The following is a 15,423-nucleotide window of genomic DNA, read 5'->3' as shown; positions in this document are numbered from 1 at the left end:
AAAGTTGGTAAATTGACACTATGCCAGCGTTCAAGCACGGCTAGTATCCACGGGGAATAACCTCACAATGTTTCGCGCTAGTGAATATCTCCATACGAGCATAGCAGGTCTATAAGAAGGATGTGACTCGCAGGAGACTCATTCCTTACGAACTCGCACGGCAATCAAGATGCACTTCTCCACCTCTGTACTCGGCAGCATTGTTGCTTTCTGCGCAACTGCCAATGCCGCCCTTACTCGTGTCAATGACTTTGGAGCCAACCCTTCCAACCTCCAAATGAACATCTATGTTCCTGCCAAACTTGCGACCAAGCCCGCTATCATTCTGGCCGTACGTGCTTTTATACCTTTCCAGGATTTACCTAACAAGGCTTGCGCTAACCTATCGATAGCTGCACTACTGCGGCGGTACTGGAGAAGCTTACGCTCAATCCACAAAATACAACAGCCTAGCTGAGCAGAAAGGTTTCATCAACATCTTCCCGTCCACCAAGAAGGACAACAACTGTTGGGAAGTCAACACCGCCAAGGGCCTCTCTCGCGATGCCGGCGGTGACAACCAAGGCCTGAACAACATGATCCAGTACACCATCAAGAAGTACGGTGCCGACCCGGCCAAGGTCTTTGTCACTGGAAGCAGCTCCGGATGTATGATGACCAACGTCATGATGGCGACCTACCCCGATGTCATCGCTGCAGGATCATGCTATTCTGGTGTCGCAGCAGGCTGTGTAGCAGGCAGCCCCGGCGCCAGCCCAAGCACTGCAGACCCGCGATGCGCAAACGGCCAAGTTATCAAGACGCAAGCGGAATGGGTGGCGCAAGTCAAGGCCATGTACCCAGGCTACACTGGCACCTACCCTCGCATGGCGACATGGCACGGTACTGCTGATACCCTGGTCAAGATTCCAAACTTGGGCGAGCAACTTAAGGAGTGGAGCGGACTGTTGGGTGTTTCGTTCACAAAGAACGTGACGAACACCCCGCAGAGCGGATATACACAAATGGTGTATGGAGATGGAACCAAACTTGTAGGATACAGCGCGTTGAACGTGGGACACACTGTGCCAGTACACGAAGCGGAGGACATGAAATGGTTTGGACTCTGAGTGAAGGATGTCGAGAACATGACGGAATATGTTCGCCTGATTCGTTTGTATATACTTTCCAATCCTGTTACGAAGACCGAAGATCGGTAGGGCCTCTCGTTACCAATGAAAACCAAGCACCAACACCTGCGTTAGCAAGGTCAAGTCGGTATCATTTCTGCCGTGCATGTGTTGGTGTAATCATGAGCATCATGTCTCGTGGTCTTATCAGTCGATTTCAAATCCTACTCGAGGTGTCAACCCACAAGTATAAATCGATTATTAATTCTTTGGCAGCGACTACTTTGCCATGTCGTGGAAGATAGGCCCCATGTTCTCCTGCCAAGTATCCACAATCTTATTTGCAGGGCCGGCGGCAATCATCTCGTCTCCCTTCTTCCACTTCCCTAACGTTTCTTCGATGAACTCTTCCACGCTCAAGGCAGCTTTGTTCTTCTCTTTCTTGTTGTCATCTGGATCCTTTCTCTCACGATGTAAGTCTGTTGCCACAGTGGGCGGCGCAATCTCGATGACCTTGATCTTTGTATCCTTGAGCTGGGCTCGTAGGTTCATTGACCAGAAGTGTACCCATGCTTTCGTACCGTTGTACACGGGGTCTAAATCGTGGGTAAATGAGATCAGTATATTCCTCACGAAGAGTTTGTACGGAGACACTTACTGACGAGGGAGAATGGCACGAAGCCAAGAACGGAAGATACATTGGCCACCAGTGCCATTGGCTTAGTTTTGAAATGTGAGAGCAGATTAAGTGCAAGGTGCATGGGTCCACGGATATTGATATCGATTTCCTGGTCAGCCTTGCTGCCAAATTCCTCTGGGTCCATTTCGTTGACGTCGAGTGGCCGCTGCACACCAGCATTGTTGACGAGGCAATCGAGGTCCGGATGCTCGGATATCAGCTTCTTGATGAAAGCCGGGATAGATTTGACATCTCCAGTATCAAGGACGTAGTAAGCCGTTGCTCCGATCTCTTTTGCGGCTTCTTGCAATTTCGACTCTGTGCGACCAGCGATGATGACTTTCTTCCCATCTTTTATCATCTGGTGCGCAAGCGCCTTTCCGATACCACCCCCACCGCCGGTCACAAGAGCAGTCTTGAAGTCGTAATTTGTGGACATGTTGAGCGTAGAATTTTGTGGTGTTCTGGAAGATGAGTGCAAGTATTTAACTTATCATAGCGGTACTTGCGGGTTGGCTAGCTAAAGACTTATTGCCGGTGACGTGCACTTTCGACGGCGGCGCTGATGATGTATGTACCTAGGTACGTCATGACCCATACGAATAGTGGAAATTTGCTATGATGCGCAAGACGCTCCAGGACTGGCAACCGATGCACTTTTTCAACTCACCTTTGCGCTGAATTTAACTCTCGACGACCGAATGCGGTAATCTACTCAACGGAGCTAACCATTATCGGGATGCGGGTTATGGCCGCTGTCAAAAGTCCCGTGTTGTACGAACACAAAGAGGGACCCGTAGTTTGCCCAAAGTCATTGCGGAAAATGGGCGCGCAGTGGAAGGACCAGCATTGCGGCGCTCGGGACGGCAGCATCCACATCCTCATCTTCTCTTCGCCTGACAAAGCTCTGACAAAACTAATGACTGAGGGCCTACAAACCCCAAGCCCCAGCACTCCCGAAGGCAACACCTCTATTCTCGTTGACAAAGCTCTGACAAACTCCAGATTGCTTCTGCGCTTGGTCGCGACCCACACGTGGACATGCGAATCACAATGTCTGGATTTCGTTCCATGCGTCATGCGACCCGAAACCGGCTTGGCGTGATGTGGGGTAGCCACGCACCAGTCGCGTCGATACCAACGCGATGTCCACTCTTGACGCGCCGAATTGCACTGCCGTACTGTATGATTACTGGGATGCCCGGGACGAAGCGGTTTTAAGAGCTTATATTAGATGCAAGCCACATTTGGTGATGTGTGACACCACCCATCTCTTGTACAAGCAACCTTCAAGCGGGGTAGCTGCACACGAACTATCAGCTCTTAGTGACAACGGCGAAAAGATCCCAAGATGACGGTCTCGGAGACAAAGGAATCAAAATGCGATGTGTCAGTCCACCGATGTTCATGTGTCTGAATATGTCACTAACAAGTTTGAAGTCTCATCGTTGGTGCTGGTCCGGCAGGGTAATTATACATATCAAGAGCGACATCTTGATAATACTGACAAGATCCCAGAATGATGCTCTCGGCTTGGATGGCGAGATGTGGCATCAATGCTCGCGTCGTCGACAAACGTGGCACAAAGATCTACTCAGGACAAGCGGATGGTTTACAGCTCCGCAGTCTAGAGATTTTTGACAGCTTTGGCTTCGCCGATAGAGCTTGGAAGGAAGCCAATCATTTGATAGAGGTACGCGCATATATATATCTCTCTCAGGAAAAAGACTGACCCGTATACTTTCTGATCACGTATAATTTGGATGAACTTGACTAACCAGCATCTAGTTCTGCATGTGGGTATGTTGTCGCTTTTGGACTGAATTCCGGCCTTCCTAACACACGCAGAATCCCGGCAAAGACGGTGTAATACGCCGCTCAGATGGGGTGCCCGATACACCACCTGGTCTCTCTCGATTCAAAGAGATCGTACTCCACCAGGGACGGATTGAAAGATTCTTCCTTGACCACATCAAAAAACACTCCAAGGATACCCTACGTGTCGAGCGTGCGGTGTTACCCGAGTCGCTCCACATTGCGGAAGACCGAGTGGACGATCATTCTCCAGACAATTATCCCATCACAGTTCAGCTTCGATATCTTACCGAGGATGAGGCCAAACCAGCTCAAAGCAAGGGCTCTGGAATCAACGACGGTCTTTTCAGAAGTAATCTGGCAGATGATGACACTGAAGACCTCATCGCAAAGAGCCAGCAAAAGGAGGGTAGCACGGAGACGGTGAGAGCGAAATACGTTGTAGGCTGCGATGGCGCTCACAGTTGGACACGAAAGCAACTAGGCTTTGAGCTGGAAGGGGAGCCTACAGATCACATCTGGGGTGTATTGGACATTATTCCCATTACTGACTTTCCAGACGTCCGTAAACGTTGCGCGATACATAGCGAGTCTTCAGGATCGATGATGATCATTCCACGTGAGAACAAGCTTGCCAGGCTCTACATACAGCTCACGGAGATCAAGCCCGACGCCAGTGGTCGAGCGGATAGATCGAAGATCACACCCGATACTATTCTCACCGCTGCGCAAAAGATTATTGCACCATATAAGCTGACATACGAATACTGCGATTGGTGGACGGCGTACCAGATCGGTCAGAGAGTCGGCAAGAACTTCGACCACAAGAGTCGCGTGTTCCTGGCTGGCGATTCCGTACACACGCACTCACCGAAGGCTGGCCAAGGGATGAATGTCTCCATGCAGGACGGCTACAACCTGGGCTGGAAACTGGGTTTGGTGGTGAAAGGTATCGCTCAACCATCCATTTTGAAGACCTACCAGTCGGAGCGGAGGCGTATTGCGCAGGATCTGATTGCATTCGACCACAAATTTTCGAGATTATTTTCCGGGCGGCCGGCGAAGGATGTCATGGATGAGGAAGGAGTCAGTATGGACGAGTTCAAGCAGGCATTCCTCAAGGGTAAGGATAAAGTTTTCCCCCCAAAAAAAGTCACATCTGCTAACAACATCAAGGTCAACTATTCGCTACGGGCCTCTCGGTCGATTATGGAACGAGTATGCTGGTTGGGAAACCAGGCAACGCAGCAGATCAAGGCGACGGGACAGACGTATCTTCAAAGTTCGAGATCATCGGCAAACAAGAGCTCGCCTCAGAGACGAAGTTGGGCATGCGTTTCCCAAGCTACCAAGTCATCAACCAATCTGACGGTCGAGCCTGGGAGTTCCAGCAGAAGCTGAAAAGCGATGGACGATTCCGCATCGTTGTATTTGCCGGCAATGTCGCAAATGCACAACAGAGCGCCCGATTGAAAGGCTTCTGCGAGAGTTTATCGTCCTCATCATTACTGGCTCCCCATCTCATCAAGAACGTGGAAGTGCTCACATTGCACTCTTCGAAGCGCAAGGAAGTAGAGCTTTTGCGCGACTTCCCAGATATCCTGCACCCATTCGACTCGAAGTTTGGATGGGATTACGATTCAGTGTATGCCGATGATGCTAATCCGTTCGAGGGCTTTGGCGATGCATATAAGGGGTATGGTGTCGACAGGGAGACAGGATGTGTGGTCGTTACGAGACCGGATCAATACGTTGGGTACATCGACACGGTCGATGCGGAAGGTTTCAGGGGCGTTGAGACTTATTTCAAGGGGATATTTGCATCGTAGGTACCTCTCTAGAGTACAGCCTTGCACGGGGGGTCCAAGATGCTTCTTCCAATACATCTCTAGGGGGGTGGTCCCAATCTGAATATTTCCGACATCACTGTTCTCTTCCGCCCTATTGCGATCAATAAGCAATACATATATCCCTCGCTATACTGAGTACTTTCTCAATACTCTCATGTGAGGAACATCTGCAACATCAGCAGTTTCCTGTAAGTTGTCGGGGTAGTGTCAACGCCGGTTCTACAAATATGGACGCCTGCTGGGACGACCTCGGGAGTTACAGAGTTAGAGCGCGTGATGCACGAACTATCGACATTCCAACCTTAAGCCTAGATCGTCTTCCAGTGGTGAACACTAGAAGTTGCGCATTTTAGTTGTCAAACTGATGCGAATGAAGTTGCGGACTGGGACGAGTTAGGGCGCGTGACGCATGAAGCATCAGCCAGCTGCACTCAACGCTTAGATCGCCTTTTGGTATCCGGCGATGGAACCTTGGTCGAGTCAGGAGTCATGACGCAAGAAAGATCGACGTTCGACGATCAGATCGTGCGTCGGGAGCGGTGGAGCGCAGTCTGATGCATCTTTTGTTCTCCACTGTCAGTTCTTGTTCTTCTCCAGCCTCGCCTACTTTGAAACTCGTGGTTCACCCCATCTATCAACCTCAATGACTCATCCTGCGCTGTGCATTTTAGATTCTAGATTCATCTCTCTAGGCTCATCATACATCATTGTTATAGATGACTGTTATGAAGTTCTTTCGGTGATTGTAATAGCTTTCATACGTTGGATGGTCAGACCATTGTACTTCATGAATATAGGCTGTCTCTGGATGCCCTTGCTAGTGATGTCGTTCTATCGCCTGTGTGGTAGTTGTGCAAATTACTAGTCGATGTCAACTTTCGGAGCATCCCGAGGTCGTAGAACGCAAACCACCTGAAGAGCATTGTTGGAACACTAAGCTTATGGAGGGTATTTTCGAGGGGAGTTCGTCGTTGCCATGTCGAGATGGATAAACCCTCGTGGTCTCAGTTGCGTAATATGATTTCGTAAGCTCAGAAATAGGTACTAGGAGAGCATATGATGTGGTTGTAGCTGAAAAGGTGCTGGGTGATGCGCGATATGTGCTACCTAGGTATCTTTGATTCACAACGTACGCGCAGTATCACGGTACCCAGGCATGTACTGCGACGACAAGTCGTTCACGAGTTGCGTCTTTTGGATGATACCTCAGCAAAAGATATCACGAAGAGGGAGAGATCATAAGTATAGATGCACGCAACACTTAGGCTCAGCGACACAATGAGCATTTGGTCGAGCAGATGCCCTTTCGCGGGTCGAGGACTGCAACCATTCTTACTGACGTCAGACCATTTTAAGATCGAGACCTATTTCAGGGGGACATTTGTGTCGTAGGCAGAAGCAAATGCATATGCTCAACAGATAAACAAGTCGTAGCTTTGGCGGTAAACTGCGAACACCCTGTTCGGCTGTGGGGTGCTTCTGCCATGCTCTAGACCTAGTGCAAAGACGGCAAGACCCAGCAGATATTTGCCTCGACAACCGATGATCGAGCCCCAATAGTGCAGGCCGTATCCCGAACCAATAGAACACGACAGGTGAAACAGTCGCACGCGAGTACGGACGAATTGCACATGGAGTGGTTGAGAGGGCGCCGTCTAAGCCACATGGGGCCGCATATGGGGTGTGTTCCTGGGTCGACAGGGGACCGGGGTTCGGCGTTTCCATAACAACGTCCGAAGCAACAACAGCGCTGCATACACCGCCATCGCATCACTGCTGCAAAAGTTGCTATTCCACCCTTTTTGAAGACATCCATATCGCATTTTTGCCCATCTCAATCACTCCTCGGGTTTCACGAAGAATTACGACACTTTTCATATACCCATTTCTGTTTTCGCGGCGCACACACATACGATGGACGGGTCCACACCGCACAGTGGTTCACACTATGGACGGCCACCTGCATATGACTATGATGACGGCTCCCCTCAGCAACTACAAGGAGGATCAACAATGCGCTTGTTGACAAACGTGGATGACAGCCAAAGCTATATGCAGTGAGTATTTGTCTTCCTTGTTGTCTCTCTTTCACTTGCGTCCTGCATTCTGGACTCAATCTCATCCGCACCAGAAGACCCTCATTCGAGGACACTTCAAACATGTCAAGTGCCAACAGCAATACTGCCGAGTTGGGCGCGCGCATGACCATGTCTGAGGTGGGCAAGCAGAAGGCTGCCGAATCGGACATTCACGACTTCCTGCGCGAGGCCGGCGACGCGCTGAGTTCAACGTCCAGCACGGCTGCTGCACCTACGCAGATGCCACGAAGGAAGATGATCAATTCGGAGACCGCAAACTACGCGGCGCTCTCCACAACCGTACGATCACAAGACCCAGACTTACAATTACGTGATCTCCGCAGACCTCCATCGCCAGTATCGCGCACATACCACCCCACATCATCCTCAGTATCCGGCTTATCACGGACGCCGTCAGTGATGGATACTGCACCGAACATGCCACCGCCAGATGACGATTATGTTCCCTACCGGCGGCCATTATCACCCGACCGGCCATACTCACCCACTCGCACATCAGACGACTACTCGCGGCCACCAGCTTCAGTCAACTCATACGAGCCACTAGACCTTCATGGCAGCCCACGGCCAGGCAGTCCGCAGCGACCACTACCTCCAGCGCCCTTGTTCACCAATGGTGCCAGACCGGGCTCTCGCGGATCTGAGAACACCATGGACATGACCGACATGACTTCAATACCAATTCACGACGACGACGACCCCTTCACCGACATTGGCGACGACAGACCAGACCTGCGATCGCGGGACTCCTACATGAGCGACGATACATATACGGACATATACACTGAAATCGACGAGAAGGCAGAGCACTACGGGCCAGCTCCAGATGGCGCACAGGAACGACGTGGAGCGCGAGATGCAGTAATGACGAAGAAGGAGGTTCGCTTGATCAACGGTGAACTTATTCTCGAGTGCAAGATCCCGACCATCCTCCACAGTTTCCTTCCGCGACGAGATGACATCGAGTTCACGCACATGCGATATACGGCTGTCACATGCGACCCAGATGACTACATTGATCGTGGCTACAAATTACGCCAAAATATCGGGAATCAGCGGGAGACGGAGTTGTTCATCGCTATTACCATGTACAACGAGAACGAGATTGACTTCACCCGAACAATGCACGGTGTCATGCAGAACATCAGCCATTTCTGCTCGCGCATGAAGTCAAGAACTTGGGGAAAGGACGGATGGCAAAAGATCGTTGTGTGCATCATCGCAGACGGTCGTGGCAAGGTCCATCCCCGAACTCTAGATGCCATCGCTGCAATGGGATGCTTCCAAGAAGGTATCGCGAAGAACCACGTGAACCAGAAGGAGGTCACAGCTCACGTATACGAATACACCACTCAAGTCTCCTTGGATTCAGATCTTAAGTTCAAGGGCGCGGAGAAGGGCATTGTGCCATGTCAAATGATCTTCTGCTTGAAGGAAAAGAACTCGAAGAAGCTGAACTCGCATCGTTGGTTCTTCAACGCTTTCGGACGGGCGCTTAATCCAAACGTCTGCATTCTACTCGACGTGGGAACCAAACCTGGACCCAAAGCCCTGTACCACTTGTGGAAAGCATTCGACACCGACTCTTCTGTCGCTGGAGCTGCTGGAGAAATCAAGGCAGGTAAAGGCAAAGCCTGGCTTGGTCTTCTCAACCCGCTCGTCGCGTCGCAGAACTTCGAATACAAGATGTCCAATATCCTCGACAAGCCATTGGAGTCTGTATTTGGGTACATTACTGTCTTGCCTGGTGCGCTTTCAGCATACCGTTATCACGCGTTGCAGAACGACCACACAGGCCACGGTCCCCTTAGCCAGTACTTTAAGGGAGAAACGCTCCATGGTCAAGATGCAGACGTTTTCACGGCAAACATGTATCTGGCTGAAGATCGTATCCTATGTTGGGAGCTTGTAGCAAAGCGTAGCGAGCAATGGGTTCTAAAATACGTCAAAGCGGCAACTGGTGAGACTGATGTGCCAGGTAAGAATGTTCGCCAGTCCTATCGATTACCGAAGCTAACACATCGCAGATGCTGTACCTGAGTTCATTTCCCAACGTCGACGATGGCTGAACGGTGCTTTCTTCGCCGCTGTCTACTCATTGCTCCATTTCAAGCAAGTATGGGCAACTGACCATACCATCGGGCGCAAGATCCTCCTCCACATCGAATTCGTGTACCAGTTCGTGCAACTTCTGTTCACGTTCTTTTCGCTTGCCAACTTCTACCTGACGTTCTACTTCGTTGCTGGCTCACTGTCAGACCCGGAACTCGATCCCTTCGGCCACAACATCGGAAAATACATCTTCTACATCCTACGTTACACATGCACCTTGCTCATCTGCATGCAATTTATCCTGTCTATGGGTAACCGACCCCAAGGAGCCAAGAAGATGTTCTTTTGGAGTATGGTCATGTACGGTATCATCATGGCGTACACTACCTTCGCCTCCTTCTACATCGTCATCGTCCAACTCAAAGATCCAAAAGCACCAAAGACAATAGGGGCTAATGTCTTCACCAACCTTATCGTCTCTATGGGGACGACGGTTGGTCTCTACTTCCTCATGTCCTTCATGTACCTGGATCCTTGGCACATGTTCACGTCCAGTGCGCAATACTTCGCTCTTCTCCCGTCCTACATCGCCACTCTCCAAGTGTACGCCTTCTGCAATACACACGACATCACCTGGGGAACTAAGGGTGATAACGTAGCGAAGACAGATCTAGGAGACGCAAAGGGAAAGAACAAGGATGTTGTCGAACTCGAAATGCCATCAGAGCAATTGGATATCGACAGTGGTTACGACGAAGCCCTACGGAATCTTCGTGATCGTGTCGAAGTACCTGAGCCTCCGATCTCCGAGTCGCAACAACAGGAAGACTACTACCGTGCTGTCCGAACCTACATGGTTGTCATCTGGCTTATCTCAAACGCTATCTTCGCCATGGCTATCAGTGAAGCATACTCGGATCGCAAAGTGACAAACAATTTCTACTTGACATTCATTCTCTGGGCTGTCGCTGGCCTTGCTTTCTTCCGCGCCATTGGCTCCACGACTTTCCTCATCATCAACTCCATCCAAGCGATCATGGAAACAAAGCTCAAATGGCAAGACAAGATTGACGACAAGAAGAGCAATAGAACTGTTCTTGGTGGCGGCAGGAAGTATGGTGGGAAGAAGTGGTGGAAGTTCGGATTTGGCGGCGGTGTGTCATCGAGTTGGTTCTCTGGCAGTACAGTATCCAGTAAGCTTAGCAGTCTGGCGCCTAGCAATTGGGGTGGAAGCAGTGTTGGGAGATAAAAGTACAGCGAGTAAGGTTTTGACAGTAATGTCGCGTATGCTATGACTTCACGACGAACTGATCTTAGGCGTTCTGGATACATGCTTTGGGATGATACCTGGGCTGGGCAACCAAGCCCGCTCTACTGTAGCAGTATATAGCTTTTTGTACATAACAACGATTCTTTCATGCCAATTTCCTCCATGCACAACATTGCCCTTGTTGGTGAAGATCTGGTTGCGTCTTCGGGGGCAGAAGCGCTGTGTTAGGAAGTGACGCTAGGGTCGTGTGTTTACATGCCACTCCCGCTCCCATGCCGCCGCACACCCAACTCCCCGCCCTTACCAAACTTTCGCGACAGAACAAAATGGCGCCCCGAAGTAAAGCTGCGAATATTTCCTTTACCGTCGAATCCGCTTCGGAAGACGAAATGACTGTCGACGAGCTCAATGCGCATCCTACACCCGAATCCAACAGCGAAAACAAAGCGCCGTCGCGAAGCACGCGTGGAGCTGCACAAACGAAGAAAACGGCCTCCGCGACCAAGGCGACTGCGAAGGGCAGATCATCGACGCGTCCAACGAGCGGCACTAGTGCGGTAGCCATGAAGAAGAGCGCGACAGCAGGCGCGAAAAAGGTAGCGGCAAAGGGTGGTCGCAAGGCGCCAGCGGAGCCTGCTGAAGCCATTCAGAGCGATATGGACGAGACGGAAGAGCTAGAAGAGCAAGAGGCGGTTGCGCAGCCCAAACCAGCCAAGAGAGGTAGACCAGCGAAGAAGGCGCAGGAGGAGGTCGAGGTCGAAGAGGCGGCACCCGCAAAGAGAGGGCGCAAGGCTGTCGCGAAAGAAGAGCCTGCGAAGAAGGAGACCAAGGCGAAGCCTACGACGAAGTCAAGAGGGACGAAACGCGCAGCTGAGCCCGAGACCGAGCCTGAGCAGATGACAATCCCTGAGACACAACAAGAGCCAGACGCAGACGCAATGGATGTGGAAGAATCAGTCGAAGTCGAAGTCGACGAAATACCCGAAAGCATGCCGCCACCACACGTGCGACCCTCCGCGCGTCGAGCCCAACCGAACAGCAGGGCGCGACGAACATCAGCTGGAGTGAGACGAACAGGAAGTGTGTCAGACTCTGAGCGGGACCCTGCCATGCGAAGGAAAGTCGGTGACCTAACAAAGAAACTCGACGCCATGACAGCCAAGTACGAGACGCTCAAGGAGTCTGCTTCGTCAGGAAAGGAGTCGAACTTTGAACAGCTTAAGAAGCGGACAGACCAGATCGCAAAAGGTACGACGCGACGAACGCAACTCAATAGTGTATACTAAAACATCTCTAGACCAAGACGCAGCCATCAAAGCCCTTCAGCAACAAATATCTGATTTCCAATCACGCACCTCGGACCTCGCATCGATAAAGAAAGAGCTGGCAGCAGTCTCCAAGGAGTCAGCGCGTCTCGCTGCCGAAAACAAGAAACTCGCCGACTCGCTCACATCGGCACAGGGCGAGAGCAAGGCATTGTCGAGCAAGCTCGCAGCAGCCCGATCAGCGCAGCCAGAGACCAAGAATGTGCCGGGAAGCGCGGTGAAAGCTAGGACAACCGGCGTCGTTTTGCCAGGCACTGTTGAAGCAGCCAAGGAAGCGACACTCGCAAAGCAGAAGGTCGATTTTTACAGCGATCTTACAGACCTCGTTGTTCTTGGTGTGAAGAGATCCGAAGACGAGGAAGACGTTTACGATTGTCTACAAACAGGGCGTAACGGCAGTAAGTCGCATTCCCCACGTGCCTTTCAACTTAGGATAACCAATATACTGACACCACTTCTTTGCAGCACTGCATTTCCACCTCACAGTAGCCTCCAGCGGTACATCCTACGAAGACGCAGAATTCATCTACCAGCCTTTGCTTCACGAACAAAGAGACAAGGAGCTTTTGGATCTACTGCCCGATTATCTCACAGAAGAGATTTGCTTCCCGAGGGCGCAAGCGCCCAAATTCTATAGTAAGGTTGTGGATAGTATGAGCAAGAAGATCATCCTGGAAGAGGACCAGGACTAGAGGAAGAAGCCGGTTGATAATAAGTTGAGGACTCTTTGAGAAGTCCAGAGTTACGGGAGGCGCACTTGCACATTTCTAGTTATATGACGGTTATGACGGCTGCTTTATACCTTGGTCTTGAGCGCACGCTCATGTCTATATTCTGCTTTGTAGTATCGAATACCCAGTCATGTTCATGTCGTAAAATGGCAAACAGCAACTTGTGTGAGAGTGGATAGATCGGTCCAATGCTTGCTTGTTGGTACAATTGGCGTATCTACAATGTTCCACACCCTTGAAGCACGTTTGCGGCTATCCAAAGAGATCTCGCCGCCGCATCGTGTTCTCGTCCACTATCATCATTGCTCCAGTCCGAACGTCATGTTTATTGCTTTCCTTGGACCTTGTCGGCGGCCTTCTTGACGTACTCCCTAGTATGTTGTTAGCCTCCGTCTTCCGGTACAAGCGCCTGTACTCCACTGCTTTCGCAACCAGCTAGCTGCATGTCACTTCTAGGGTATGTGTACGCACTTTACGAAGCTCTCCTCCTCGCTGCTCTTTGCGTTGATCGGGGGAGTGGTGGGGTCCTCAGCCTTCTTGCCGCCCATGGAGAGCGCAGCACCGGTGAATGTGATACCGAGGGTGGCCATTGCGAGCTAAACACAGTACTTGTCAGCCCATGTCAGGGATTATGGTCCATATCGTCTCTCTGATCCCCAAAGTCCGCCATAGATGGCCTCCAAGGCATGCGCCACGAAGCACTCATCCAATGCTTCCAGTCCTCCCTCCCACCAAAGTTTTCTTCCTCCGGTACACCTCTAAGGGAAAGAACATACGACGTGCGATCCGACCTGGCGGCCCATAATAGTGTACATGGCAACCATCTTTGCGGTATTTAAGGATTATCCGTGCCGTAAGCGGGGTGATGGAGTGTCAATGGATGGAGAGTCGTGCGGTGGAGCGTTGGTGGATGCTGCGCTTGCGCGGAGCTCTCTTCGGAAGAGAAGATGGGGTCTTGGCGCTATGTGGCTGACAGGTTGTGGCTAGTGAGAACTAGCACAGCCACAACGATTGAGTGGGTGTGACGTCGAGCTGCCGAGGTGCGCTCTGGTTAGGGTAGGCAGTAGTGGTACCAAAGAAGCATGGAGGTCTACGCCGGCGCATCTCTCCAGGACTTGCTTTCACTCTCTTTTGTCCGTCATTTGTCCGTCCTTTGTTTATCTTTTGAAAGTCTGAGCATAGGAAGAACCCTTACAACACATTAGCCATGGCGAAAGACGACAACAAGAAGATCGTAGAGGTCGATGGCGTACCGGTGGAGCGTCAAGGCACACGACCGGATTTCTCAATTCCACCAGCTAGGAAACAGCTGCCGAAAGAGCTTCAGGACACGCTCAACGATGACGAGAAAATGTGGGATGTGCTCTACGACGGCGAGTAAGTAACGGTCCCTCAGTTGCCCTCTGTATGCCCATTCGAACGACCGTCCGCGATCCTCCGACGCTCTTCACGATCCATAGATTCAACTGACAAGACTATAGAGCCGAAGACACAACAGATACGAACATCCGATATGCCGCGTACGCCTCCCGAATTCGCACCATCATGCTTTCCGCGCATCGCTATGTAGCCTACACCTCTGACATTGGCGAGTCCTTCCGCCCCATCGCACATCCTTACCTAGTCAAAGGTGCCTATGGTATATCCTGGCTCTACCTCACTGGTGACGTTGCCCACGAAGGCTACAAAGCTTACTGTCGCAACCAACACATACTCCACCCCGAGAACTACATCGACGAAGCAGCAGAGAAGAGTCTAGGAGAAGGCAAGGATAAAGATCTCGCGGCAACAGGAAAGACTGCTAGTACAGGCATTCTCGACAAGGTGCAAGACCTGGCAAGGAATGCTACAAGTACAGAAGGTGTCAAGTATGGTGAAGCCGGGGGCCCATTGACCGGTGGCCAGGTGGTTGCGGGCAAGATACCTGCGATTGAGGATTACAGGGCTGTGATGGCGCAGAGAGCCGTGTTCCAGGCTGTTGCTTCTATGGGTCTACCTGCTTTTACTATCCACAGTATCGTCAGGTACTCTGGGCGCGCACTGAAGGATGCGAAGAACAAGACCTTGAGGACTTGGGGACCCATTGGGGTAAGTAAATTCCAGCTATTCGATCTCGATGTGGTTCTAACTAAGAGCAGCTTGGTCTTGCAGCAGTCCCGTTCCTCCCCTTTGTCTTCGACGAGCCAGTCGAACACGCTACTGAATGGATCTTCTATAATGCGTTCAAGACGTTTGGTGGCGAGGAAGCAGTCGCGGGCAGACCGGCGGTTGGCGTGAAAGAGTTGAGGAAAGAGGAGACACAAACGAATAAGTTGAAGAAGGAGTTGTAGAGAGTTTTTGCTATAGAGGCATACCATGTCTTAATCGACATCTGTAGATACACGACGCATGTAATCCACTCAGTATCAATGTACATATGTGACGCACCCTCGGAACTGATTGAGTTGCACGTATAATTTTTGTCTTAAAAAGACGGATCGTTGTGGTTGCAAG

The 15,423-nt window shown here is 51.1% G+C and overlaps 6 protein-coding genes across 6 annotated transcripts; 4 read left to right on the top strand and 2 right to left on the bottom strand.

Moving 5' to 3' along the window:
- Nucleotides 1–271: 271 nt before the first annotated feature.
- CC77DRAFT_983091 (hypothetical protein) lies at nt 272–1,312 on the top strand. The gene is made up of 2 exons (XM_018536133.1): nt 272–331; nt 393–1,312. Exons 1-2 carry the CDS (start codon nt 278–280, stop codon nt 1,107–1,109), a joined length of 771 nt encoding a protein of 256 aa, XP_018389430.1. The 5' UTR covers nt 272–277; the 3' UTR covers nt 1,110–1,312.
- CC77DRAFT_642931 (putative short-chain dehydrogenases/reductase) lies at nt 1,249–2,317 on the bottom strand. The gene is made up of 2 exons (XM_018532587.1): nt 1,768–2,317; nt 1,249–1,705 (listed from the first exon to the last, which is right to left on the bottom strand). The coding sequence occupies exons 1-2, from the start codon at nt 2,225–2,227 to the stop codon at nt 1,389–1,391; spliced, it is 777 nt and encodes a 258-aa protein (XP_018389429.1). The 5' UTR covers nt 2,228–2,317; the 3' UTR covers nt 1,249–1,388.
- A 990-nt stretch (nt 2,318–3,307) lies between these two features.
- CC77DRAFT_929028 (hypothetical protein) lies at nt 3,308–10,853 on the top strand (the record flags this gene model as incomplete). The annotated part of the gene is made up of 8 exons (XM_018534087.1): nt 3,308–3,481; nt 3,637–4,044; nt 4,108–4,726; nt 4,780–5,333; nt 5,953–6,233; nt 7,262–7,510; nt 7,585–9,530; nt 9,580–10,853. 8 exons carry the CDS (start codon nt 3,308–3,310, stop codon nt 10,851–10,853), a joined length of 5,505 nt encoding a protein of 1,834 aa, XP_018389428.1.
- Nucleotides 10,854–11,263: 410 nt separating this feature from the next.
- On the top strand, nt 11,264–12,891 carry CC77DRAFT_929534 (hypothetical protein; the record flags this gene model as incomplete). Its single annotated transcript, XM_018534107.1, has 3 exons — nt 11,264–12,122; nt 12,172–12,597; nt 12,665–12,891. 3 exons carry the CDS (start codon nt 11,264–11,266, stop codon nt 12,889–12,891), a joined length of 1,512 nt encoding a protein of 503 aa, XP_018389427.1.
- Nucleotides 12,892–13,202: 311 nt separating this feature from the next.
- Nucleotides 13,203–13,843, bottom strand: CC77DRAFT_1017625 (hypothetical protein). Its single transcript, XM_018524445.1, has 2 exons — nt 13,402–13,843; nt 13,203–13,301 (listed from the first exon to the last, which is right to left on the bottom strand). The coding sequence occupies exons 1-2, from the start codon at nt 13,518–13,520 to the stop codon at nt 13,256–13,258; spliced, it is 165 nt and encodes a 54-aa protein (XP_018389426.1). The 5' UTR covers nt 13,521–13,843; the 3' UTR covers nt 13,203–13,255.
- Nucleotides 13,844–13,950: 107 nt separating this feature from the next.
- On the top strand, nt 13,951–15,377 carry CC77DRAFT_1017624 (hypothetical protein). Its single transcript, XM_018524444.1, has 3 exons — nt 13,951–14,307; nt 14,412–15,018; nt 15,069–15,377. The coding sequence occupies exons 1-3, from the start codon at nt 14,138–14,140 to the stop codon at nt 15,258–15,260; spliced, it is 969 nt and encodes a 322-aa protein (XP_018389425.1). The 5' UTR covers nt 13,951–14,137; the 3' UTR covers nt 15,261–15,377.
- Nucleotides 15,378–15,423: the final 46 nt, after the last annotated feature.

The sequence above is a fragment of the Alternaria alternata genome, assembly GCF_001642055.1.
Source record: "Alternaria alternata strain SRC1lrK2f unplaced genomic scaffold CC77scaffold_4, whole genome shotgun sequence".
In the NCBI taxonomy this organism is placed as follows: Eukaryota; Fungi; Ascomycota; class Dothideomycetes; order Pleosporales; family Pleosporaceae; genus Alternaria; species Alternaria alternata.
This window is presented reverse-complemented; position numbering and strand designations above follow the sequence as displayed.

Coding starts and splice junctions, on each gene's coding strand:
- CC77DRAFT_983091 (XM_018536133.1), top strand. CDS start 278: ATGAACATCTATGTTCCTGCCAAACTTGCGACCAAGCCCGCTATCATT. Junction 332..392: donor AGCCCGCTATCATTCTGGCC/GTACGTGCTTTT, acceptor ACCTATCGATAG/CTGCACTACTGCGGCGGTAC.
- CC77DRAFT_642931 (XM_018532587.1), bottom strand. CDS start 2,227: ATGTCCACAAATTACGACTTCAAGACTGCTCTTGTGACCGGCGGTGGG. Junction 1,706..1,767: donor CGTGCCATTCTCCCTCGTCA/GTAAGTGTCTCC, acceptor CCCACGATTTAG/ACCCCGTGTACAACGGTACG.
- CC77DRAFT_1017625 (XM_018524445.1), bottom strand. CDS start 13,520: ATGGCCACCCTCGGTATCACATTCACCGGTGCTGCGCTCTCCATGGGC. Junction 13,302..13,401: donor GAGGAGGAGAGCTTCGTAAA/GTGCGTACACAT, acceptor ACAACATACTAG/GGAGTACGTCAAGAAGGCCG.
- CC77DRAFT_1017624 (XM_018524444.1), top strand. CDS start 14,138: ATGGCGAAAGACGACAACAAGAAGATCGTAGAGGTCGATGGCGTACCG. Junction 14,308..14,411: donor GATGTGCTCTACGACGGCGA/GTAAGTAACGGT, acceptor ACAAGACTATAG/AGCCGAAGACACAACAGATA. Junction 15,019..15,068: donor GGACTTGGGGACCCATTGGG/GTAAGTAAATTC, acceptor AACTAAGAGCAG/CTTGGTCTTGCAGCAGTCCC.